Source organism: Nycticebus coucang, chromosome X, assembly GCF_027406575.1.
Source record: "Nycticebus coucang isolate mNycCou1 chromosome X, mNycCou1.pri, whole genome shotgun sequence".
NCBI lineage: Eukaryota > Metazoa > Chordata > Mammalia > Primates > Lorisidae > Nycticebus > Nycticebus coucang.
The window spans coordinates 156,955,390-156,980,978 of NC_069804.1; the positions used below are offsets into that span (position 1 = coordinate 156,955,390).

The 25,589-nt window shown below is 40.2% G+C and overlaps 1 protein-coding gene across 1 annotated transcript in view; it reads right to left on the minus strand.

The window, feature by feature from the left end:
* The window catches only part of ZDHHC9 (zinc finger DHHC-type palmitoyltransferase 9), a 37,334-nt gene extending 12,334 nt beyond the window's left edge, over positions 1-25,000 (minus strand). The window contains exons 1-3 of the mRNA XM_053579241.1: positions 24,764-25,000; positions 13,163-13,323; positions 7,691-7,849 (exon numbers count right to left, since the gene is read on the minus strand). Of these exons, the coding sequence (XP_053435216.1) occupies positions 7,691-7,849; positions 13,163-13,323; positions 24,764-24,930 (487 nt within the window). The 5' untranslated portion in view covers positions 24,931-25,000. The remainder of the gene's footprint in view (positions 1-7,690; positions 7,850-13,162; positions 13,324-24,763) is intronic.
* Between the last annotated feature and the right edge of the window lie 589 nt (positions 25,001-25,589).

Consider the following 25,589-nt stretch of genomic DNA (forward strand, 5'->3'; position numbering starts at 1 on the left):
TAATGCCTATACCTGTATGGCAGAATTAAGTCCATTTTCAGTGTTTTCTCATAAGTAAAAAGAGATGTACGCAGGAATTTTAAGTTCTATATTTTAATTAATTTGTTATTGTGGAAATATATATATATATATATATATATCATATAATTTGCCATTTTAACCATACAACTCAGTGGCATTAATTACATTAACAATTTTGGAACCACCACCACTAACTATTTTCTAAAACTTTTTCATTACCCCAAACAGAATCTCTGTACCCATTAAGCAGTAATTTTCCATTTCCCTGTTCCCCCAGCCCTTGGCAACCTTTAATCATTTTTCTGTGTGGAGGTGCCTATCTTGGATATTTCACATAAGTAGAATCATACAGTATTTGTCTAGCTCTTTTCACACAGCATGTTTTCTTTTTCTTCTTCTTCTTCTTTTTTTTTTTTTTTTTGAGACAGAGTCCTACTCTGTCAGCCTGGGTAGAGTGCCATGGCATCACAGCAACCTCAAACTCTTGGGATTGAGCAATCAATCATCTTGCCTCAGCCTCCCAAGTAGCTTGGGACTACAGGTGCACATCACTACTTTCAGCTACTTTTTCTATTTTTAGCAGAGTCAGGGTCTTGCTCTTGCTCAGGCTGGTCTCAAACTCCTGAGCTCAAGCAATCCACCCACCTTGGCCTTCCAGCGTGCTAGGATGCAGGTGTAAGCCATTATGCCTGGCCATACAGTATATTTTCAAGGTTCATCCATGTTTTTGCATATACCAACATCTCTTCCTTTTTATGACTAAATAATATTTTATTATATGTATATACCACATTTTGTTTATCCATTCATCTGTTCATAGATACTTGGGTTGTTTCCACCTTTTAGCTATTGTGAATAATGATGCTATGAACATGGGTATACAAAGATGCTTCAAGTCTCTGTTTTCAATTCTTTGGGGTATTGGTTTTATTTTATTTTATTTTATTGTGAGACAGAGTCTCACTATGTCACCCTCAGTAGAGTGCTATGGCGTCATAGCTCAGAGCAACCTCAAACTCTTGGGCTTAGGCTCAGCACCTGTAGCACAGTGGTTACAACACCAGCCACATACACCGAGGCTGTTGGGTTTGAACCCGGCCAGGGCCAGCTAAACAACAATGACAACTGCAACAAAAAATAGCCAGGCATTGTGGTAGGCGCCTGTAGTCCCGGCTACTTGGGAGGCTGAGGCAAGAGAATTGCTTCAGCCCAAGAGTTTGAGATTGCTATGAGCTGTGATACCATGGCACTCTACTGAGGGCAACGTAATGAGACTCTATCTCAAAAAAAAAAAAAAAAAAACTCTTGGGCCTAAGCAATTCTCTTGTCTCAGCCTCCCAAGTAGCTGGGACTACAGGCACCCGCCACAATGCCTGGCTCTTTTTTTGTTGTAGTTGTCATTATTGTTTAGCAGGCTCAGTCCGGGTTTGAACCCCCCTGCCTCAGTGTTATGTGGCCAGCACCCTAACCACTGAGTACAGGTGCCAAGCCTATTTTTTTTTGACAGAGTCTCATTTTGTCACCCTTGGTAGAGTGCCATGGCATCACAGCTCACAGCAACCTCAAACACTTGGGCTCAAGGGATTCTCTTGCCTCAGCCTCCCAAATAGCTGGGACTCCAGGTCCCCACCACAACACCGGCTATTTTTAGAGATGGGATCTCATTCTTCCTCAGGCTGGTCTTGAACCCATAAGCTCAGCCGATCCACCCAACTTGGCCCCCCAGAGTACTAGGATTACAGGTGTAAGCCACCTCGCCCTGGTCTCACTTTGGGATATTGTTATGGATTGAATTGTCCTCCCCCATTCACACATTGAAGCCTTAATCCCCAATGTGTTTGTATTTGAAGACAGAACATTTAAGGAAGTAACTAAAGTTAGATGAGGTCATAAGGATGGGACCTTAATCAAATATGATACCAGAAGATGAGGTACCAGTAGTATGTAAACACAGAGAAAAGGCCATATAAAGACACAGTAAGAAAGCAGCCATCTGCAAGCCCAAGAGGCCCCACTAGAAACCAGCCCTGCTGGCACCTATATCTTGGACTTCCAGCCTCCAGAACTATGAGAAAATAAATTTCTGTTTATTCAGCTACCTGGTCTGTGGTATTTTGTTATGGTAGCCTGAGCAGACTGTGTGAGTTATATACCCAGGAGTGGAACTGCTGGGTCATGGTAATTCTATGTTTAACTCCTTGTTTAACTTCTTGAGGAACTGCCAAACTGTTTTCCACAGGAGTTCCATCATTTTACATTTTCACCAGACATGCATGAACCTTCCAATTTTTTCATATCCTTACATTTAATAATTTTGCTTTTAGCATTATAATAATGAATAAAATGGAAGAGTGAATGTCTAATGACAGGAGACTGCCTAAATAAATAAGAATATGACCATATAGTATATTATGAAGTCATTAAGAAATATATTCAAATAACATTTACTACATGTAGAAAAATGCACAGGATAGATTGGATGTTAAATGACAAACGCAGGATTAAAAATTCTATCATGTATGTCTAATTTCATGGAGAGACTGGAAGGAAACACAACAAAATGGAGAATGAGTTTAAGATGAAGTTTTATTTACACTTTCTGTACTTCCCATATTTTCTACACTGAAGATATATTATTTTAATGAATCAAAAAAAAATACCACCAAATAGACTAGGCCTGGTGGTGTGCAATTGTAATTTTTGCACTCTGGGAGGCTTAGGTGAACAGATCATTTGAGATCAAGAGTTTAAGACCAGCCTAAACAAAAGCAAGATCTCTGTCTCTACAAAAAACTAGAAAAACTAGCCAGGTGTGGTGGTATGTCCTTATAGTCTCAGCTACTCAGGATACTGAGGCAGGAGGATCACTTGAGCCCAGGAGTTTGAGCTTACAGTGAGCTATGATGATTCCACTGTACTTTAACCAGGGTGATAGAGTGAGACTGTGTCTCAAAAATGAAAAAAAAAAAAAAGCAAGAAAAGGAAAAATGATAAAATATACCTTTTTTTTTGGAGACAGAGTCTCATTATGTAATCCTCAGTAGAGTGCCGTGGCGCCACAGCTCACAGCAACCTCAAACTCTTGGGCTTAAGTGATTCTCTTGCCTCAGCCTCCCATGTAGCTGGGACTACAGGCACCCACCACAATGCCCTGCTATTTTGTTGTTGTTGTTATTGTCATTGTTATTTAGCTGGCCCGGGCCAGGTTCAAACCTGCCAGCCCCAGTGTATGTGGCCAGCGCCCAAAACACTGAGCTATGGGCGTCAAGCCAAAATACACCATTTTCAAAGAACAGTGAGTTGTGTACTGGTTAAAAAACAAGGCTGTAAAAATGGCATGTCTGGTTAAAGGCAAGGAAGGTGTAGAAAAGAACTGCTATACAAATATATCTTTTTTACGGTATTTTATTTATTTTTTATTTCAGATTAATATAAGGGTACATATGATTAGGTTATACTGTTCATGTTTGTTAGGTAAATAAAGTCCAAGTTGTAGCTGAATCTTTCACCCAGAAAGTGTGACATATTACCTCTACATAGTGCCCTTAGGTGAGAGCTTACCAAAGCCCTTGCCTCCTCCCTCCTCCTTCCTGAATTTAATTGTGTTTTTCTCTAGTGTGGATATGTAGTTGTTCATCTACCAGTTTCATTTTAGTTTTGAGTACTTGGATGCTTGCTTTTCCATTCTTGTGATACTTTGCTTAGGAGGATGTTTTCCAACTACATCCAAGAAAATACAGAAGATATAAAGTCCTTGAGATATCACCTAACCCCAGTGAGAACAGCCCACATCACAAAGTCCCAAAGCTGCAGATGCTGGCATGGATATGGAGGGAAAGGAACACTTATACACTGTTGGTGGGATTGCAAACTAATACGGCCTCTTTGGAAAGAAGTATGGAGAATCCCCAAAGAGCTAAAAGTAGACCTTCCATTTGATCCTACAATCCTATTAGTAGGCATCTACCCAGAAAAAAAAAATCATTTTATCATAAAGACATTTGCACTAGAATATTTATCACAGCTCAATTCACAATCACCAAGATAAGTGCCCATCAACTCATAAATGGATAAATAAAACTATGGTATATGCATACCATGGAATGTTATTCAGAAATAAAGAAAGATGGAGAATTTTTTACAGTATTTTAAAACACACCTTTTCTGACAATACAATATAATACATGGTCATTGTAGAAAACTTTAAAAAAAAAGAAAAATTAAGAAAACAAAATCACTCATAATCCTACAACCTATTGATAATAAACTATAAACATCCTGGTACATTTCCTTGCATATTTCTTTGTACACTCTTATATTTTTTGAATATGTAACTGTAAATGCAACCTACTTCCTGTTTTATGTCATTATATACATATATATATATATTTTTTTTTTTTTTTTGAGATAGAGTCTCATTTTCATGCCTCTGGTAGAGTGCCATAGTGTCATAGCTCACAGCAACATCTTGGGCTCAAGCAGTCCTCTTGCCTCAGCCTCCCAAGTAGCTGGGACTACAGGTGCCTGCCACAACACTTGGCTATTTTTTAGAGACAAGGTCTCTCTCTTGCTCAGACTGGTCTCGAATTCATGAGCTCAAGAAATCCACCCGCCATGGCTTCCCAGATTGTTGGGATTACAGGTGTGAGCCACCGTTTTATATCATTTAGCTTTCTGGTATGAGCTTTTTCAACAAGTCTATTACTGTAGGCTCGGTGCCTGTACCTCAGTGGCTATGGCGCCGGCCACGTACACCAGCACTGGTAGGTTCGAATCCTGCCCCGGGCCTGTCAAACAACAATGACAACTACAACAACAACAACAACAACAACAACAACAACAAAAATATATATATATATATATATCCCGGCATTGTGGTGGGTGCCTGTAGGCCTGTCAAACAACAATGACAACTACAACAAAATAAAAAAAAAAAAAAAAAAAAAATATATATATATATATATATATATATATACCCGGGCGTTGTGGTGGGTGCCTGTAGTTCCAGCTACTTGGAAGGCTGAGGCAAGAGAATCGCTTGAGCCCAGGAGTTTGAGGTTGCTGTGAACTGTGACACCACAACACTATACCAAGGGCAACATAGTAAGACTCTGCCCCCTGCCCTCCCCCCAAAAGTAAATCTATTTTATGAATGCCCATAATTTATTTGTCCACTTATCTACTGGTAGACTATTGGGTTCTTTCCAACTTTTCATTATCATAATAATATTTTGATTTTTTAAGATTTCCATCCCTAAATATTTTACCATATATCTGATTTCATGAAATAGATTCCCTAGAAAGTGAATCACTGGCATCAAAGAGTATAAATGTTTTAAAGCTTTTGATGAATCTTATTAGGTTGTCTTCCTAAGAGTTTGTTCCAATCTACACTCTACCAGTGTAGGACTATGCATTATTATGTTTTCCTTGCTAATTGTCTAGATTTTAAAAAGCATCATGTTTTAAAATTTATTTGATTATTAGTAGAGATAGACATTTTTCATGATAATGAGCCAATTATGTATTTCCTATTTTACAGACCCTCCAAATTTCTCCTGGAAAATTAGTGTTTTTTTTTTTTTTAATTTTAATTTATTTGAGTTCCTTGTCGAGGGTCATTGTGCCCAAACTCCAACCTGGTTTCAGAGCAGACTGGGAAATGACACTGATGAAAAATAACTCACAGCCAGTTTAGAACATAAAGTCTGAAAATGCCTGGAGAAGGCTTACATTATCTCAAGCTGAGCAGTAAGACCGAAAACACAGCAGACCCTCTCTGGCTTCTTCTGAGGCTTGTATTGATTTCTAACAAAGGTGCATACGCAAAATGGAAAAATGCAAAGACAGGTTTGAAAGAATCCCAAGTCCCCATGAAGATTGGATAGAGAGAGAGGCTAGGTAAAAGGTAGGGGGTTACTAACAGACTGCTGAAGGGCCTATTTAGAAAACGGGAGGGAATCTCCACAGGGGAAGTAAGTCAGGTTTCCTAATCTAACTACATATCAGAAGTCCAAAGAATTTAGCCCCTCCCACCTGTTGACTCTCCAGGCACAGGGGTAGTCTGTTCTGTCCAGGTGCCTCCGGGCTCCTTTCATCTTCTGTGGTTTTGATGAGCCCCCAAGGATCCTCCATCTGCCTGCTTTCCCCTGTATATAGCCCAGGATTGTAGCAGGGCACCCCACTGAGAAGTCAACCTATCCACCCCCACCACAGTTCTTTATAGTTAATATTAGTAAGGAGGGGGTATTCTTTATTTAAACTTCGTATTAGACTTTTTTAAAATATCAAGTTTCCTGGGTTAATTAAAAATAAGTTTTGCTTTATAAAAATCCTACCTACATATAGCTACCATATAAAGCAACATATCTCCCAAACTTTGCCTAAAGAATTGGCTAGTACAGGCCAGAGATGGTGGCTCATGCCTGTAATCCCAACAGTTTGGGAGGCTGAGGTCAGAGGACCACTTGAGGCCAGGACTTTGAGATTAGCCTGAGCAACATGGTGAGACCTACCCCCAAAATAGAAATATTAGTCAGGCATGGTAGCATGCAACTGTAGTCCCAGCTACTCAGGAGGCTGGGGCAGGAGGATCACTTGAGACCAAGAGTTTGAGGTTGCAGTGAGCCATGATGATGCCATGGCACCCTAGCCCAGGCATCGGAGCAAAACCCTTTCTCAAAAAAAAAAAAAAAGCATAAAAATAAAATACAAATAAAAATAAAGAAGAATTGGCTAGAAAGAGGAAAGCAATGTCTAAACATGGTATACATAAATAATGTTTAAAGTATGCCCAGTGATAACATAAGCAATTTCACATATATGCCTATCAAGAGGAATATTTACAGCCTGTTTCTGATGATAATATAAGCAATTTCACATATATGCCTATCAAGTGGAATATTTACAGCCTGTTTCTGATCTTTCCTGCAGTTCAGCACACAGTAGGCAGTGATTACAACTAAGCTATATATATGCAGATGGCAGCACAGACTCCTGTGTTATGCACACGTATACCTGACACATCTGTAGCATCAGCAAAGATCAAAGAAATGAGCAGTCAGGAATCAGACCTGTTCCAGCATCATCTCATACAAATTACATGAACTTACACAAAGGTATTACACCTGTTTGCTCATCTGTAAAATGGGGATAATACCAATATCACAGGGTTGTTACTTGTCTTAAATGAGAGAAAGGGAAATTAGCACAGTACCCAGTATGTAGTAGAAACTCAATAAATTCTGGCAACTTTCCTCTTCTTAGTAGCACCACTCCATAATTATACAGGCCTTCCTTCCTCAATACTGCCCTCCAGTGGACTAGGATTTTCCTCCCCCTGTATAAAGTAGGTCCCACGTGCAACTACAGATCCAGTAGAGGAAAATGTAGATTTCCAAAACAGGTAAAATTTATTCTCTCATTTACCAAAGAGTTTTTATTTCCATTTCAGACTAGAAGATATTGGAATTATTATGTGATCTACACAAGTACAGTTGATTTGCAGTTATTTAGGAGCTTGTTTCCTAAAATTCCTTTCTAAATCTAGTTTGTTTCCCATCTAAATCTATCTTCCCACCCCCAGTAATTTTTCCCAAGAATTGGTGACCACTCTGATTTTCTTATTTAACTCAGCCTTTCCCGCCAACATTCCCTTGATTTCACTCACCCACACAGTTGTCACAGATGCTGCAATGGGAGGCCCGGGGAGGCCGGAAGATCTTACAGGTATAACAATATTTCAGCTTCACAATCTGGTTGTTTATCTGGAAATTCTTGATACGAGGAGGTGGTCGCTGGCCCTGGGGCACCGCACCATTGGTAGCTTCTGTAAATCAATATAGGCAGTTAACATCACAGCTAGCCATTATATGAGCCCCAAAGTCTCACCATCTCTCCAAAAGCGATGGGGGAAAGGGGCAATCAAAGGTGCCCTAAGTCCACTGTCTTCTCCAGATGAGCATTTTCAGACTACACTTTCAACATCACAAGAGTTTTTCTCCAAAACATTCCACTGAGTGCCATATAGTTAGTTCTATTGTGTACATATAAAAACGTGTTTCTTTGTTTTTTTTCTAATAACAAAGAAAAACATTCATAAAAGAAAAAATGGCTAAAAAATACATGAAATGAAAACATTCAACTTCACTAATACTTAGAGAAATAAAAATTAAACCACAAAGATACCAATTCTACCAAATATATTAATAAATATTAAAAAGAATATAAGTACCCAGTTTTGACAAGAATGGACAAAGGGCATTTGTATAGCTTACCAGTGAGCAATATGACAGCAGCTACCAAAGATTTTTTTTTTTTCCAGACAGAGTCTTATTTTGTCGCCCTGGATGGAGTGACATGGCTTCATCACAGCTCACAGCAACCTCAAACTCTTCAGGTTGAGCAATCCTCTTGCCTCAGCCTCTCCAGTAGCTGGAGTCCCACCATGATACCTGGCAAGTTTTTCTATTTTCAGTAGAGACAGAGTCTTGATCTTACTCAGGCTGGTCTCAAACTCCTAAGCTCAAGCAATCCACTCGCCTCAGCCTTCCAGAGTGCAAGGATTAAAGGATTATAGGCGTGAGCCATCGTGCCCAGCCTAGCTACCAATTTTTTTTTTTTTTTTTAAGACAGTCTCGATCTCTCACTCTGGGTAGAGGGACAGTGGCTTCATCATAGCTCACAGCAACCTCAAACTCTTGGGCTTGAGCAATCCTCTTGCCTCAGCCTCCCAAGTAGCTGGGACTATAGGTACTCACCACAACACCTGGCTAATTTTTCTATTTTTAGTAGAGACAACACACTTTCGGCCTCCCAGAGTGCAAGGATTATAGGCATAAGCCACTATGCCCAGCCTAGCTACCAAAGATTTAAATGTGTAAGCAGAGTTGTACAATGGAAGCAGTCTGGGCCTATAAATGTATATATTCTTTGACTTAGAAATTCTACTTCTGGGAACTTAGCAAAATTATAAAGAGATATACAAAGGATATTTAAATAAGGGTATTAGTCACAGAGTCCTTTTTAATAGTGAAAAACTAAAAATAACCTCAATGTCACAATAGGATGTTGGTTAAGTAAACTATGATATATTCATAGAATGGAATATTATGCAGCCATTTAAAATTATATAGATGAACAAATGATGACACAGGAAAATACAGTATATCACAAAATGAAAATTCATGCTAAAAAAGCAATGTGTATAAAAGGATACTATCTTGTAAACAAAATGAATGCATGAAAAATGACTGGTAGTACTTAGGATTCAATAAATAATTATTGGAAAAAAATAGAAAATATAAATAAGGAAAGATAAAAATCGCTGACAGTCCTTCAAGAGATTGTCACATATTTTTGGTATATTTCCTACTAATCATCTCTTGACAGATAAACATTCACGATTTTTAAAAATTTGAGATCACATTATAAATGCAATTTTGTACCATGAATTATTTGCCTCATATTTTAACTATGAACATTTTCCCGTGGTTAATTTGTTTTCTAACATTATTGGCAGTATTCCATCACATACATGTACTACAATTTATGGAAACGTTCCATATTGTTAGGCATTTAAGTTGCATATGATTTTGTGCCTGATTTTCTTACTATTTAAATAATGTTGCTTGTAAAACCTTAAAACATTACAGATAAGCTCACGCCTGTAATCCTAACACTCTGGGAGGCCGAGGCAGGTGGATTGCTTTAGCTCACAAGTTCGAGACCAGCCCAGGCCAGAGCAAGACTCACATCTCTAAAAAATAGCTGGGTGTTGTGGCAGGCACCTGTAGTCCCAGCTACTCAGGAGGGTGAGGCAAGAGGATCACTTGTGCCCAAGAGTTTGAGGTTGCTGTGAGCTATAATGCTATAGTACTCTACCGAGGGTAACAAAGTGAGATTCTGTCTCAAAAAAAAAATACAGATAAAAGTTTAAATTTCCTTTGATTTCCACCCCAATCCCAGTCCCCTCCTTCTTTTCAAGAACATATTCATGTGTTAAAAATTAATTTCTAAAATAGAAAGAAAAGGCTGAGTACAGTGGCTCATGCCTATATTCCTAGTACTCTGGGAGACCAAAGCAGGTGGATTGCTTGAGCTCATGGGTTTGAGACCAGCCTGAGCCAGAGAAAGACCTTGTCTCTAAAAATAGCTGGGTGTTGTGGTGGGCACCTATAGTCCCAGCTACTTGGGAGGCTTGAGGCAAGAGAATCGCTTGAGCCCAAGAGTTTGAGGTTGCTGCGAGCTGTGATGCCACAGCACTCTACCAAGGCCAACAAAGTGAGACTCTGTCTCAAAAAAAAAAAAATCACAAAGAAAAAAGGAAAACATGTTGAAGTCTAAGCAGTAATATATGAAATTGTTGGCATTAAGATAGCTTTTCATATTAGAAGAAAAGAAAAAGGGGGACAGGGAATGATAGAATCCTAGCACATTGTGAAGTCAAGGCAGGAGGAGCACTTGAGGCAGGAATTTGAGACCAGCCTGAGCAACATAAGGAGTTATGTTATCTGACTATCTCTATAAAAAAGAAAAAAAAAAAAGAATTAGCTGGGCATGGTGGCATGCATGTGTAGTCCTAGCTACTTGGGAGGCTAAAGCAGGAGAATCACCTGAGCCCAGGATTTTGAGGTTGTAGTGAGCTATGATCATGCCATTACAGTCCAGCCTGGATGAAAAAAATGAGACTTGGTCTCATTAAAAAAAATAAATAAATAAAGGAAAAAGAATAAATGATGCACTAAAAATTCTTCTATAGTCATTTGTAAAAATCTCTGACTACTCCCTTTGGCTACATACCCTTAGAATAGTAGAATTACTAGGTCAAAGGGTATAAACTCTTAAAGTCCATATTCCTTAATACCAAACTGATTTCCAGACGGATTGTATAAATTTGCACGCCTGCCCGTCCATGGCATATGAGAGTGCCTATCTTGTTGCACCCTCACCATGCAGTATAATTCTAAAAACAGAAAATTTTTCAATTCACTTTGATTTTAAAAATATCTGCCATATGGAACATTTTTCCTTTTGTTTTTTTTTTGTGGAGTGGGGTAGATGCTGTGAAATCAAACAATAACAGTGTGTCACAAGTCTTAAAAGGATGGGGACAGCTATTAGACGATGATATAAGTACCAGCATGCCTCCTTAATATTCCTTTACACATGCCTTATGTGAGGGCACCCAGGAGACTGAGTTCATAGTTCACTGTCCCCAAGAGGTGTTGTGAGGCAAACAAATCATGTGACTTCTTTTGCCATCCCACACCCACACCACACTCAGTATATGGCTGAATATAAGCTTAAGAAAACTTGCTAACATAAACATACATATGAACTCAACAATGTACTCTTCTATCAAGATAAATATGCTAAATATAGAGGTCACAATATGACAGCTTGAGTCTGGACCCCAGGCCCAATGATCAGGGAGAAAAGAGCCAATCTTGTTAATACCCTGCTGTGATGTGCAAGAAAAAAGTCAAGGCACTATCTTGACCCCCAGTTTCTCCATATGTGAATAGAAAGAGGATCATAAAAGAATAACCCAGATGGAGAAAAATAGCACTCACAACTCTTCCTCACTATCTTGTCCCTATCTAACCCCAGTTCTACCAGGTCTCCCCAGAACTCCAGCTATGCCAACATACCTTGCTTCTGCTTTTGTCATCCTAGTCCCACCCACACCCCACCCCCAAGTAGTTTTAGCTCACATGAGTGTAAATTAATTTCTCCTTAGCTCAACTAAAACAGGCTGGAATTTTTTTGGGGGGGTGGGACAGAGTCTCACTATGTCACCCTCAGTAGAGTATCGTGGCATCACAGCTCACAGCAACCTTAAACTCTTGGGCTTAAGCGATTCTCTTGCCTCAACCTCCCAAGTAGCTGGGACTACAGGTGCCCACCATAACGCCTGGCTATTTTTTTGTTGTAGTTGTCACTGTTATTTGGCAGGCCTGGGCTGGATTGAACCCACCACTACAATATATGTGGCTGGCACCCTAGCCACTGAGCTACAGGCTCTGAGCCAGGCTGGAATTTTTTACAAAGACATCCACTAAGAAGCTAGAGGAAAATACTGCTAAAATAAACAAAAGACATACAAAAGCATGGAAGTGGAACCCTTCCAAGAGTCCCCAAAGAAATAAGCCACAGATTGGTGCTCTACTGGCATAACTGGGTCCCTTTCTCCAACTCTGTCTGGCTCGAATGCAGACTCTAGCTATTTGGCTACCTAACTTGAGAACAATTTAGGTAGACACTTCTTTGATATAGTGGGCTCCCACCCCCTTTGCACTTGTATCATACCCTTCTTTGCCATTGTAAGCTCTCAGGATATCACCCGTCTCTAGCCCTGGGATGTTATGCTTCAATTCATGAAGCCACCCTGGCTCCTGAATAGTGTAGCACATCATCTCTGCCCCAAAGATACTTCATTGCTTCTTTTACCCTTCCTGGAAGCCTGAGGACTCCCTAACTCCATAGGTGTACCCCTCTCACTGTGCATGTTCTCTTAAAGCAGGAATTCTTGATTGAGGGTAGGAGTATGAATGTGCTTCAGAAGATCCATGAATCTCTGAAATTACAGTCAAAATTGTAGATATATGCATATGTTTTTGAGGAGGTTTACAGTTTTCGTCAATAACCAGCCACTCACACTGCTTTCACTTGGCTAGCCTTAAAAAATAAATAAAATAAAATAAAAAACAGCCAGGTGTGGTAGCTCATGCTTGCAGTCCCAACTACTTGGGAGACTGAGGTGGAAGGATTGCTTGGGCCCAGGAGTGCAAGATAAGCCTGAGCAATATAGAAAGACAGAAGTGGAGGGGGGAGGAAGAGAAGAAAAAGGAAGGGAAGGGGAGGGAAGGGAAGGGAAGGGGCAGAATGGGATGGGACCATCCTCTAGGAACAATGCAGCAGGACCGTGGTAATAAATCCTTTCTGAAATGCAAACCAAAACAAGGAAGACTATACCATCTTACCAAATTTATAGGATGGTCATGATTTCAGTCAGATGCAAGATCTCAGAGGGAAAAGGCTAGAAATGATTGTTAATCTGCAACTACTATTATGGTTTCATTCCCTCATTGATTATGACCACCCACCACACAGCAGCTTGCCAGCTGCTTGGGAGACTCACCTATCTCCATTTCTATGAAAGCTGCTTCATCTGGTAGGGCCCGGGGAATCACTCCAGGGTCACTGAAGCTGGTTCTCAACAGTGTAGCCATGGAGAAAAGAAAGAGCATGGCAGCGAACACGGGGATGGCAGGAGACAGCTGAACAGCCAGGTAGCGGCACCTAAAGAAAGCAGCCAATCCAATATTTAATTATACCTACACTATACTGCTCTCAAATTGTTACTACTATTTTATCACCACAACAAAACTAGCAGCACCTCAAGGGCAGGAGACCATATTTCTCACCTCTCTTGAATTACCCAAAACTCCTAACATATGGTTCTACACACAATAGGAGCTTGACAAATAATTGATTGATTTCATCTATAATATATCAAAGACCGTCTCAAGGGACCTCCCCTACCCTGCAAGCCCAGTCTTATCAACCCACCAAAAGGCACATTTCTTCTGCCTGAGGAAAGGCTCACACTTGCAAGACAGGAAAACTACTGAGCCCAGATTTGGAAGCACCACTAGTTGATCTCACTCCGGAAATGTCCAGGGGTTTTCATACCCACTCATCTGACATTTGGGCTGAGCTCAGTAAGGAAGGAGAAAAGATGAGGACCAATCAGGATGCAGGCTCACAGGGTCAGGCAGAGGGGTCTTAGCATACCTCAAGATCCATGAAAAGCTTTAGGGCTGCTGACAGACTGCAACATCCATTACTCTTGTCTCCTTCATTAGCTCAGCTAGTAGGTGACTAACCATCATCAGCAAGAGAATAAGAAAATCATATCTCCTTAGTACCCTTTCCCAACATCACTTTTACTCCCCTCTTTCTCATAATGTACCATTCCTCTTCCTAACTAGATATCCCAACTCTACTCACCTTTCAGGAACCATCTTTGGCATCATCACAACTACAAGTTATTGAGTGTTCATCATACACCAGGCATTGCACTAAGCTCTTTGTACTCATATACAATTATCTTATTCAATTCTCACTCTAAACCTATTAAGCAGATTCCATTATGCCCATTTGATAGATGAAGAATCTGGGACTTAGAGAAGTCTTGCCTCCTCCAAAACCCTATGCTAAATTACATTAATCTCTCTACTCCCTGTAGTCCACCCTTCCAGAGCCTTGTATTATTTCCTAGTTATTTCTCAGCATGTTGAATGCCTCTGGACCTCATAAGAGCAAGAACCTGGTCTCTTTGGACCAAGAATGCTCAGGTTTGAATTCTGGCTCTACCAGCTCCTAATTGGGTAACTTAGTTAACTTCAGTCCTCTTATCTGTAAAATGAGAATAATGGCAGTACTTGTTGGGGTCATTGTATGGATCAAATACACTCATATAAATAAAGTGCTTAGAACTGCACTTGACACATAGCAAACGCTAAGTAAATGTTAGCTGCTAACATCATGATTCTGTATCTTTCAGAGCTTAATACAAGTAAGGGAACAAAGCTATCAATAAATACTTGTTCTGAACTGAATTTCAAATGAAATAAATGGGAGTATGTGATGAGAGTTATCACTGACCTATTTTTAATCTCCTCCTGAGGCATTCTCCTTGAAAATAGAGATTTCACTTGGAGGCAGACTATAAGTGGATGAGCAAGGAGCAGAGGGAGAGTAGAGAAAGTAAGCTCAAGGAAAAAGCTTACCTCATCAGCATGGGGAGTAAGCAAGCTGCTATCCATTCAAAGCAAATGTTTAATCCTGGATTCTATATCTGCTGCAGTTTTGGAACAACCCCCATGAGATCCTCCCCCGTCTCTCTGCCACACACACAAAAGTGCAGAGAGGGATGCAAACAAAGTGTTATATTAGGCCTAGCAGTTTGTGATGAAGGTGAACATAGGTATTAAACCTAGGAGATGATTTTAATGGCTTTTTTATTTGCTTGCTTATTTATTTTCAACAGAATCCTTGGTCTTAGCTTGCTTTTTAATGATTTACTTCCTTCTCCTAAAAGCCAAGGGTAGAAAGAAAAATTGGGGGAACTGAAGGATCTGGCAGCTAAGTTCTGGACAAGCAAGGTTCTTGTATATCACTAGCTGTGGATTACCCTCTTTTCCATTGCATCCCTTTGCTTGTACAGATAATCAAAAAGGGAATTCAGAAATGAGAATCACCGCCACTTATCAAGGACCCAAAGGACACAGAAGGAGCATGAGGCTTTATTTCATGAATAAGCCAAGTGAAATTGCCAAGCTAACAGCAAACAGCTATCTTCCTAGTCACTGCCTATCACTAAAATCACTCTTCAAAACAAAGAGGTAATATCTCCAGGATTCCAACTGCTCTGTGTGTACAGTCTCCAATCAAAAGCCTTAGAAAAATCAGACCTATCTAATTGGTCACCAAAGAGAGTTTATTTTATTAAAGAGAAAGAAAAGATATAGAGTGAGTAGATCACAAAAAAATTCAAAATTAATCCTGCCGCCTTACACAGAAGGACCCCAGCTTAACTAAGTCTACTTCCAACACCTGCTTATAGGCCAGACAAAGGACAACTTAGATTTGAATTACACTATGCTATCAAGATAAAGGTCTCTGTAATCTCCACACAGACTATCTTCTGCACCTGCTAAAACAATCCACTCTGTATGTCAACAAATACACAACAGGCCTATTGTATTGTTCTCCTCCAGAGATGAGGCTACTGGCAGTCAGTTGTCTCTAGTGAGTGGGTGTGGCTGGGAATGCAGTTGTCGGACCAGCAGGCCTTTCTACTTCGAGTAAGGGAAAACTTTGAGAGCCAGTGGCTAAGACTATTGGGAACTACAACTCACAGCATCCATCATCAAAAGTTATGATTTTAAAAAATATCCCAATAGGATAGAGGGATTGGGGAGATGTTGGTCAAAGGACACAAAATTTCAGTAAGGAAGAATAATTTCAAGAGATCTATTGGTCCACATGGGGACTATAGTTAACAATATACTATATACCCCAAAATTGGAAAGACAACAGATTTTTTAAGAGTTCTTTTTTTTGTTGTTGTTTGTTTTTTGTTTTTTTTGCAGTTTTTTGGCCAGGGCCGGGTTTGAACCCACCACCTCTGGTACATGGGGCTGGCGCCCTACTCCTCTGAGCCACAGGCGCCACCCATTTTTAAGAGTTCTTATAAAAAAAATAAGTATGTGAGATATAGCACATATTAATTAGGTTTATGTAGCCATTCTACAAATTATACATATATCAAAACATCATGTTACATACCATATATATATAATTTGTATTTGTCAATTTTAAAAATTTTAATACCTTCCTAAATTAGACCCATAATTGCAGTAATCTGGAGATATATCTCTGACTGAAATAAACTACAAGAAGATTTAGTAGTGATTCCCAATATTGACCTCAAAAGTCAGGGGTATCCACAAACATAACTGATTTATCATAGAGAAAGATTGGATCTGTCATCCACAAACATAAGCCACTTGTTTTTGAAACCCCCTAGTACTTTCTGTCTGTAACACTTTTTGGATTAATGATAACCATAACTTTTTGAAACAGAACTCTCCTTTGTCTTCAAAGTACCAAGAGTCTTTCTTCCACAGAGTTAGAAGTTACTTTTCTCCCTTGTGAGTTTTATAAATGCAACCATGTTTCAACTAATACTTCATTTCCGCCACCTGAAAATATATCACCAATTTAAGCCATCGTCTACCACAGTGATTTTCAACCTGGATGCTGTGAGAGGATCTTAGATGTGCCGCATATAAGACCAGCACATTGTACCTCATGATTGCATTATTGTACACAGCTATGATTTAATAATAAAAAAATTTTAAAGATCACTAATTAAATTATTTTTGGAAGAAGTTCAAAGCACAGTATGTATATTCTTTTTTTACACTTTTTTTTTTTTGATCAACATAATTCAATTGTGCTGAAGAAGTTTAACTACAGGTTCAAATGTGCCATGAGGTAAGAGGTTGAAAAACACTGCTGTACCAATTTCTTGACTGGCCTCAGGCATCCAGAGCTGGGTTAGACAACTGGACCCCCACATGTCCCCGCAGGCCACATGGTCACACTGATCAGCAGTAACCAGCAGTGCCAGGCTGGGCTGGTGTGTCATGGCCCATCCCCCATCCCTAGCATGCTAGTTCATTGGAGTGATGACTATCATGACACAGATTTCAATTCACATGAGAAAATTCAAAAGACATTTGTGAGTGGAACTAGTAAGAAACAATACAACAGATTCCATGGTAGGGCCACACCTCACAGACTGGCAATTTTAATTATTGTTCCATACAGTACTCTGTTTCTAAGTCTCCTTAACAGCTTTCTTGCTATGTTTTTTTGTATGGTTGCTTGTTTGTTTGTTCTTTTATCAGTGTAATGAATCAGCCAACAAGTATTTACTGGTCTAAGAAATGAAGAACAAGAGAAATAGGAGTTTAATTTTGTTGGGGAAAATATAACTAACATATAAAACAGCTAAAGAATAAGACCAACAATCAAGTGTTAGAATGGTGATTCAGGCTCTAAGGATTGTAAGTGGTCAGAGAAGAGCTCTCTTGGGGAAGCTGGTGGCTGCTTGAAACTGTTCCAATAGCAGCTGTTAGGGAAGAGCTGTGCTTGGAACAGCAGAAAGGGCCCAAGGATCAGAGCCCCATGATGCCCTTTGATCACACATGAGAGAAATAAGCCTTGCTAATAATACCTCCCTGATGTGGATGGCCATCTGTCCTCTTACCATCTTCTTGCTATAGACTAAATGTTTGTGTCTTCCCAAAATGCATATGTTGAAATCTTAACCCACAGAGTGATGGTACTTAGAGATGGAGCCTTTGGGAGGTGATTAGGTCACTTAAGGCTCCACCCTCATGAATGGGATTAGTTCCATTATAAAAGAAACCCTGGAGAGTTCCCTCACCCCTTCTGCCATGTGAGGAAACAGAGGGAATATAGCTATCTATGAACCAGGAAGCAGGTCCTCACCAGACACCAAATCTTTAGGTACCTTGATCTTGTACTTGCCAACCCCCAGAACTATGAGACATCAGTATCTGCTATTTACAAGCCACCCAATGATAGTTTGTTACAGCAGACTAAACACTATCTTCTAGAGCACAATAACCATGTAGAACCATCCATAAGATTGTGCCAGGGTTCTTCTAATGACACTCAGAGTCTGCTGAGAGGGAAAAAGTTTCTCTTAACCCTAAAAACATAATTTAAAATTAGTCTCCAAATTAAATGCTATATGGAGGTCAAAGAAAAATTCACAACCCTCTTTTGCTCCAACAGCAATGAAGAAAATTAACCAAATAAGGACATTTTTGATTCTGAAGGGATAAGCCATTCTCTCACAGAAGAGGATCAAAATCTCTATCCAGGCAAACCTGCTCAGTAGTTGCCAAATTTCAGTTATAACAACAAAGTTCAAGTTTCGATTATAACATATCCCAGCTCAAGAACTTAGAACTATCCCCTGCTGCCTATTATATTAAGCTCCAAACTCCACAGACAAGTATTCTGAAGCCCTCCATTAACTGGCCTTATCTAATCATCACAATAAGGCCTGTCTTCTCATTGCTCCATTCCAGAAACATCCCACTAATTACCCTGAATTACCTAGTTTCTTGCTATTGCAAGAGGCATAAGGTGCCTCCTTTGTTCTTAAACACAATACCAGCAGTGGCATCTCTGAGGAGGAATATTTAGGGGGCTCTTCTCTCCCTCAATAAACGACTCAATTGATGTCAGCATCGTGTGGGACATCCCTGTTCTTTGAGCTCACTTTACCCAAAACAAAGGATAACTATACTCAATTAAAACTCATTCTCAAAAGATGGGAGAGACATTCAGCAGAGACTGACACTGTGAAACTCATTACCACGAAAGGTAGTACAGGGTAAAAACATACAGGGGAATTCTGAATGACAGAATCTTAGAGAATTGTTAAAGCAAACTGTTCAGGAGACATAACCCAACCCTTCCTCGAGGAATATGCTTTATTGGGAAGTTAAGTTTAGCTTAGTACTTGTACCAAATTGATATCAAAGAGGCAACTATGCCTTTCTAAAACTGTTATTTGGTTGGGCAAGTCCAAGGCAGAATCCTAGGCTAGATGAAGTACAAGATTGACCTCCACAGAGTAATTCTCCAGAGAATTCTCTCTAGGTTAGAGATCACAATAAAGATACTTTTTTCCTCTTTCCAATCTCACCTAAGGATACTCAACAGGACTAGACCTGGTCATTATATAGGGGCTAACATTCTGCCATGTCAATGTTTGGCTTTGGTCTACATAGTCCTGTGTTTCTTCAAACTTGGTAACTTCATATTGTCAGATCTGATTTTCCTTCTCCATCTGTCTGCAAAGACATGATGTTCCCCCTTTTTTTGGAGACAGAGTCTCACTCAGTTGCTCTGGAGTTGAGTTCTATGGTGTTATAGCTCACAGCAACCTCCAACTCTTGGGCTCAGGCAATCCTCTTGCCTCAGCCTCTGAGTATCTGAGATTACAGGTTTACAGGCACCCACCACAATGCCCAGCTAGTTTTTACCCCCCTTATTTTTAGTAGAGATGGATCTCGCTCTAGTTCAGGCTGGTCTCAAACTTCTGAGCTCAAGCAATCCACCCACCTCAGCTTCCCAGAGTGCTAAGATTACAGGCATGAGCCACCACGCCTGGCTACGATGCCTCTTTTATCAGAATAACCCACAGAATAACAAGATAGGGAGCACACATTGCTCAATTTTTCTCCAAGCCATCCCCACCCTGTCAGCAGGGACTAGGAGTGGCCAAAGCAGTGATGATTCTTCATTAACTTATAAAGCTCCTTACATTCTAAGTTCACATTTAGAGACAGGCCTCCCTCTTCCTGCAAGGCTACCAGAATGTCATGCTGTAATGTTGTCAGTTCTCCACAAAGATGCCTTCATTTACGAGAAATGCAAGCTTGGGAAACCCAAATAACCTAGATGCCACCAGGTAACACACACTAGCTCACAAGAACCTGGAATATGCTGGGCTAGCATTTGGCACTATGCACAGCTTTACTAAAGCATGTACATTTGAATTTCTTCAGGATTTCATAGCCAAAAAGTAACAATGAGATTTAAAAAAAATTAATATTATACAGAGACAGTGGCTGGCCAACCAATATTGATGAAGTAACCTTACTTCTATATGCCTGATTTTCTCTCCCACAAAAGGATAAAGATAGTCCCCAAAGCCTCTTCTAGCTTAATGATTCTGTGAACCAAGATTGTAAGTACCTTCAGAATGTTTTAATTCAGCAACATTTATTGGCCACCTACTCTATATAAGGCCTGATATAGGGCACTTCAGGAGCTACACAGACATCTTTTTACTCTTGACCTTGAAAGAGCTCACATCTAGCTGAGGGGGACAACAAGGGGAAAGTGTAATCACCACAGGATTCCAAAATATAAGAAATGTCATGTAATTATTTGTTAAATGAAAGGTATGTATAACTAGCCTAATAAATGCAGAAATTACCAGAAAGTTTTCATGAATGAAGACTCAAGAAAAAAGTTTAAAGAGGGGTAGAATTTGGATAGGCTACAAGAATTGGAATGGTAATGATTGATTACTAAGCAGTATTACAAAGCTTTCTTTCAGTTCATCCAATTCAATGATTCTTCTGCCAATATGTACATGAAAAGCTCCCATGGGGACCAGTCCAACAGAAATTGGTCAGACAATGCTTTGACAAAATTCCTCCATATATGGCACAGAGAAAGCAGAAGCACTAACCATAGCAGCAAGCATCTTCTATTTCAGGCGTCCAGAGTCACAAAGTCATTCTTGCAACAAAAGAAATCTAAAGACTTGGACTCCTCTAGTGGTCTGTCAGAAAGTTAAAAGAGAAAGCTAGGAAGCCAATTCCAGAAGACAGTGCATTTGGTCCTTTCCCCAGGACCACACTTTATCAGAAAGTCAAGTTTGACTGAATACAATAGCCTTTCAGTAGTTGGACAGCTCACAGGTTGTCAGTGTCATTCTGCTATTGTGTCCTGACATTCCAAGCCAAGCTGGTAGCTATGTGCTCATCACATAAGCTGGACAGAGCTTGAGCAAAAAGCACTAAAATGGTTCATGTGCTCAAAGTAATATACTCACATTTCCTAAATGCCTCACCCTAATGATTAATTAGGAAATCCTTTTTTAAAAAACATTGTACAATTTTCACTCTGCTTTTAAATTTGAATATATTTACCATGAATGCAATTACATTTAAACACAGCTACCTACTGGTAATCTATACTTTCATTTTGTGTGCATTTGAATCTTACAATCAGACACAGAGTTATACAGAATTTCAGACTCTTAGAGTTGCAAGAGACTTAGTGAATATCTGGCCCAATTTCCATACTATGACAGCAGCCCTGAGAGAAGGCCATCTATTTTCTTCCAAAACACTTAGAACAATATGGAGTTAATTGGCTGCTGGATGAACAATTTTTTTTTCTTTTATGTATTCTGCCTACTGTCTGTCCACTGAAAATTACAGGTCCCTCCTTTAAAATGTCTTCTAGAAGATTTGTAAAGACAAATCCAAAAATAAAAGGACATCCACCAGCACTACTGACAATGCATGTTTTTCAATAAGGGGCACCCACAAGCCTGACCAGATTTCTTAAGCCATCTGGCTGGCCTAGAGCTGTGCCAGGGGCAGCTATAAATCAATTCACACTTGTTCCTAAGCACCTGCTGCAAGTGGGACCCTGTTACTAAAATGCATATCCAGATGTGCCTCAAGATTTAAACTAACAGCCAGGCGTGGTAGCTCATGCCTATAATACCACCACTTGGGAGGCCAAGATGGGTGGACTGTCTGAGCTCACAGGTTCAAGACCAGCCTGAGCCAGAGTGAAACCTCGTCTCTAAAAATAGCTGGGCATTGTGGCAGGCGCCTGTAGTCCCAGCTACTTGGGAGGCTGAGGGAAAAGAATCGCTTAAGTCCAGGAGTTTGAGGTTGCAGTGAGCTGTGACACTACAACGCTCTACCAAGGGTGACAAAGTGAGATGCTGTCTCAGGAAAAAAAAAAAAGATTTGAACTAACTTCACACAAGGCAAAACTGCAGCAGCCACATACAGTCTATGCTCCCAGACAATTAAATAATGAAAATAGACAGCTGTTAATAATAAAAAAAAAGGAAAGAAAATAGCTGTTTGTCTATTCAGATACCTTCACCTGCCTAAAGGCCCGGGAGGAGGGGGGGCAGATCAGCTGATTTCCTGAGGGCTCACTAAATTATAATACTAACAAAGGAGCCTATATTCTGAACCCAAGCCCTAACCCACAATATGTGGGTGGTAGTAAGTTATAGACACCAAAGAAAAAGATAAACCAGGAAGAGATGTCATTCCTCAGAAACATGCCAGTATATTTTGTACAACCTGTCGTTGGCTAGGCACAACACAGCCATTACCTGGAGTGTCTGAGTATCTGTACACACAGATTCCACCATTCTCAATAAAAGGACTCATCATCAGGGTCCTATCCTCTTTGGTCAGATTTATATTTTCCCACTTCAGTCCTCAGCGAACACATTTACTTCCTTCTCCCCTTCTTCCACTATTCTTAACGGTAAAAATATTTACCTTCAAAAATATTTACCCTTTCACACAGACAGCTGGAACTGAGAGTAGTTTTACAGACAACCTCACCCTTCATATCTGAGGGCAAAGCTAAGAAATAACTTAGGGAGAAAAGTTATCTTGGTAGGAAATTCAGCCTGCTTCTGTCAAATAGTATCTTGGCTAATTATAAGCTTCATCCCACTGTCAGTTTTCTTCAGGGGCTTTCAAGGGCCTAAATAGAAGAGATCCAAATAATATTCTCTCACTAGCTCCTAGATACAAAAAGGGCTAAATAGCAATACCTCTATATTTCAAGCACCCATAGCCAGTCAAACCAGAGGATTCCTGGGCCCTGAACTACCAACTCAACTCAGATCCTAGAAACAAGGCTCATCTCTGTTTTCAATGGCTCCAATCATAAAAATTTAATCATAGGTGTAGAAGGGGGGACAAAAAGTGTGAAAGAGAGAAAGAATGACAGAGAGCAAAGCAAAGTTTAGCTCTGCACTTCCAGAAAGAAACAAGGCAGGAACAAAGCAAAGAAAACTTGGATAAAAAGGTGAGGAGAAGGAAAAATTAGTTTAATGTTCTTCATATGCCTACCTTACTACACATGCTCACTGATAACATGCACAAGCACAAGCACACACTCAGCCATGAACTCAAATGGAAGGCAACTGAGAAGCTTTCTGTAACCTGCCTGACTTTGCCAAATACTTCACAAAGTCAGCACTAGCAACAGCAGCAAAGGGGCCTTTAACAAAGAGCTCCTCTGACCTTCCTTTACTCTGCTCTGTTATAAACTGGGTCCCTTCCTCCTCCTGCTGTTACTTAAGCCAGCTGCAACCATCAAAAAGTCTGGCAAAGCAGCTTGAAAACCATTCTGGATGCACTAGGAAAGTTTGAAGCCTTTACAGAAGGACAAAAATGAGCCCCAAGGGACTGGAGCTCATTTTAATTACCCAGAAAGGCTAGCCACAGAGCCCCCTCCTGCCTCTCATGGCCACACCCCTGCATGGGAGCTCCATTTCCAGGTCACCCAGGTACATACCCTATAGCAGGCTCACATCAGGTGTGGCTCACAGTGGACACACGCACCTCTTGGCTCCTCAAGGCCCTCCTCACAGTAATCCCAAAACAATTAGCACTGACCCCATCCCTAGAGTACAGACCATTCTCAGCACACCCAGTTATCATGTCACAGTGCCCTAGAATCCAACTGGCCACCTCCCTAGAACAGCAACCTACACAGACTTCAAACAGTGGCTATAGAACTAAGTATTACATCACAGAAAAAATAACTCCAAAGCTGGTATCAGGTATACACAGATTAGAGAGTTGTTTGTGTTGAGTGCTTTTGAGGGAAAGAAAGAGCAACTTGCTTTTAGTATGCACACATATGCCACATACACATCTAGTTTGTGGTATAGCTGAGACTGAAACCCATCAGCAGGTTCCCATTTCAGCTGGCTTTTCAGCTAGCTGAGAGCTAAGCCCTAGCAGGGGTCCTCAAACTTTTTAAACAGGGGGCCAGTTCACTGTCCCTCAGACCGTTGGAGGGCCAGACTATAGTTTAAAAAAAAAAACTATGCACACTGCACATATCTTATTTTGAAGTAAAAAAAACAAAACGGGAACAAAGACAATCACACCGCTGCATGTGGCCCGTGGGCCATAGTTTGAGGACCCCTGCTAGGGAAATAGGGCCCAGAATAACAGAATAGACTTGGGAGAAGTGGAGAAAAAGCAGTTTGTCACTAAGTTGAGACCTCTAAAAGGTAAGCAATTAGGATAAAGTCTCTTATTTCCCAAGTTGTCAGGAGTATCCCCAAATCAGTGCTATAAAATTAGTATCAAAGGTCTCATCCTTTTTAGGAAGCACAAACTCTGCTATAACTACAAAGCAATGAATTCAGTTGACAGGCTCTATGAACACTGCTCAAGAATAAAGTAAAAATCACCCAAGGACCCATCACAAACTCCCCAGAAAGGCTCTTCCCCATATCAGACAATTATACTCAATGGAAACTTACTCGAAGGCAAAGAATAGTGTACATGTTCCCAGGATAAGGAAAAGGGTCAAGTAGAAGATGCCTTTTTGTCGGGCCATCATGACACGGCCATCACAGCAAAAAGTATTCCTTCCTGGGAGCTTCTCCCATTTCCGTGTCACTTTCTTTCTCACCACCATCACAGACATGATTGGAATTCCTGGTCCAAAACGGGCTTTGTGATTACACGAGAGAAGAAACAGAGGCTGAGCCCAGGTTTGAAATCACGTTGCCTGCTATTGCTGTTGCTGAGTCAAACATCATCAAAAGTCCAATTTCTGGCCCTAAGAGAAGGTATAGAAGAAAAAAATGAGGCAGGAATAAGAAAATGCAGTTCAACGTTCCTTTTTCAGAGGCAGAAAGATGAACACTGTATGAGGGAGTAGGGATGGGGAAGTAAAAAAAGTTGATTTACAATATGTTTGTCTTCTAAAAGGAGAAATGGTTAAAGTTTCTTGACAAAAAGAAGGGGCTAGTATTTCTTCATAAATAAAGCTCTGTGCTTCCAATCTAATACTGACAATATGATAATCATAGAACCTTGGAACTAAAGAGGACTTTATAGGTGACTGCCCCAATTGCTTTGTTTTGTGAACAAGTAAACTGAGTACCAGAGAAAGAAAATAAGTTATCCAGGACCACACAGCAGCAAAAAACATAATGTTCTAACTTCTAGTCCAGGGCATGTTTCACTATGCCACAGTGTTCTTTAATCATCACCAAGAGAACTCTAAAAATAATAAGAGTTTCTGTCCTTACAGAGCCTCCCTCTCCTCCCCTCCTCCACTCCTTCACCTTCTTTCTTCAA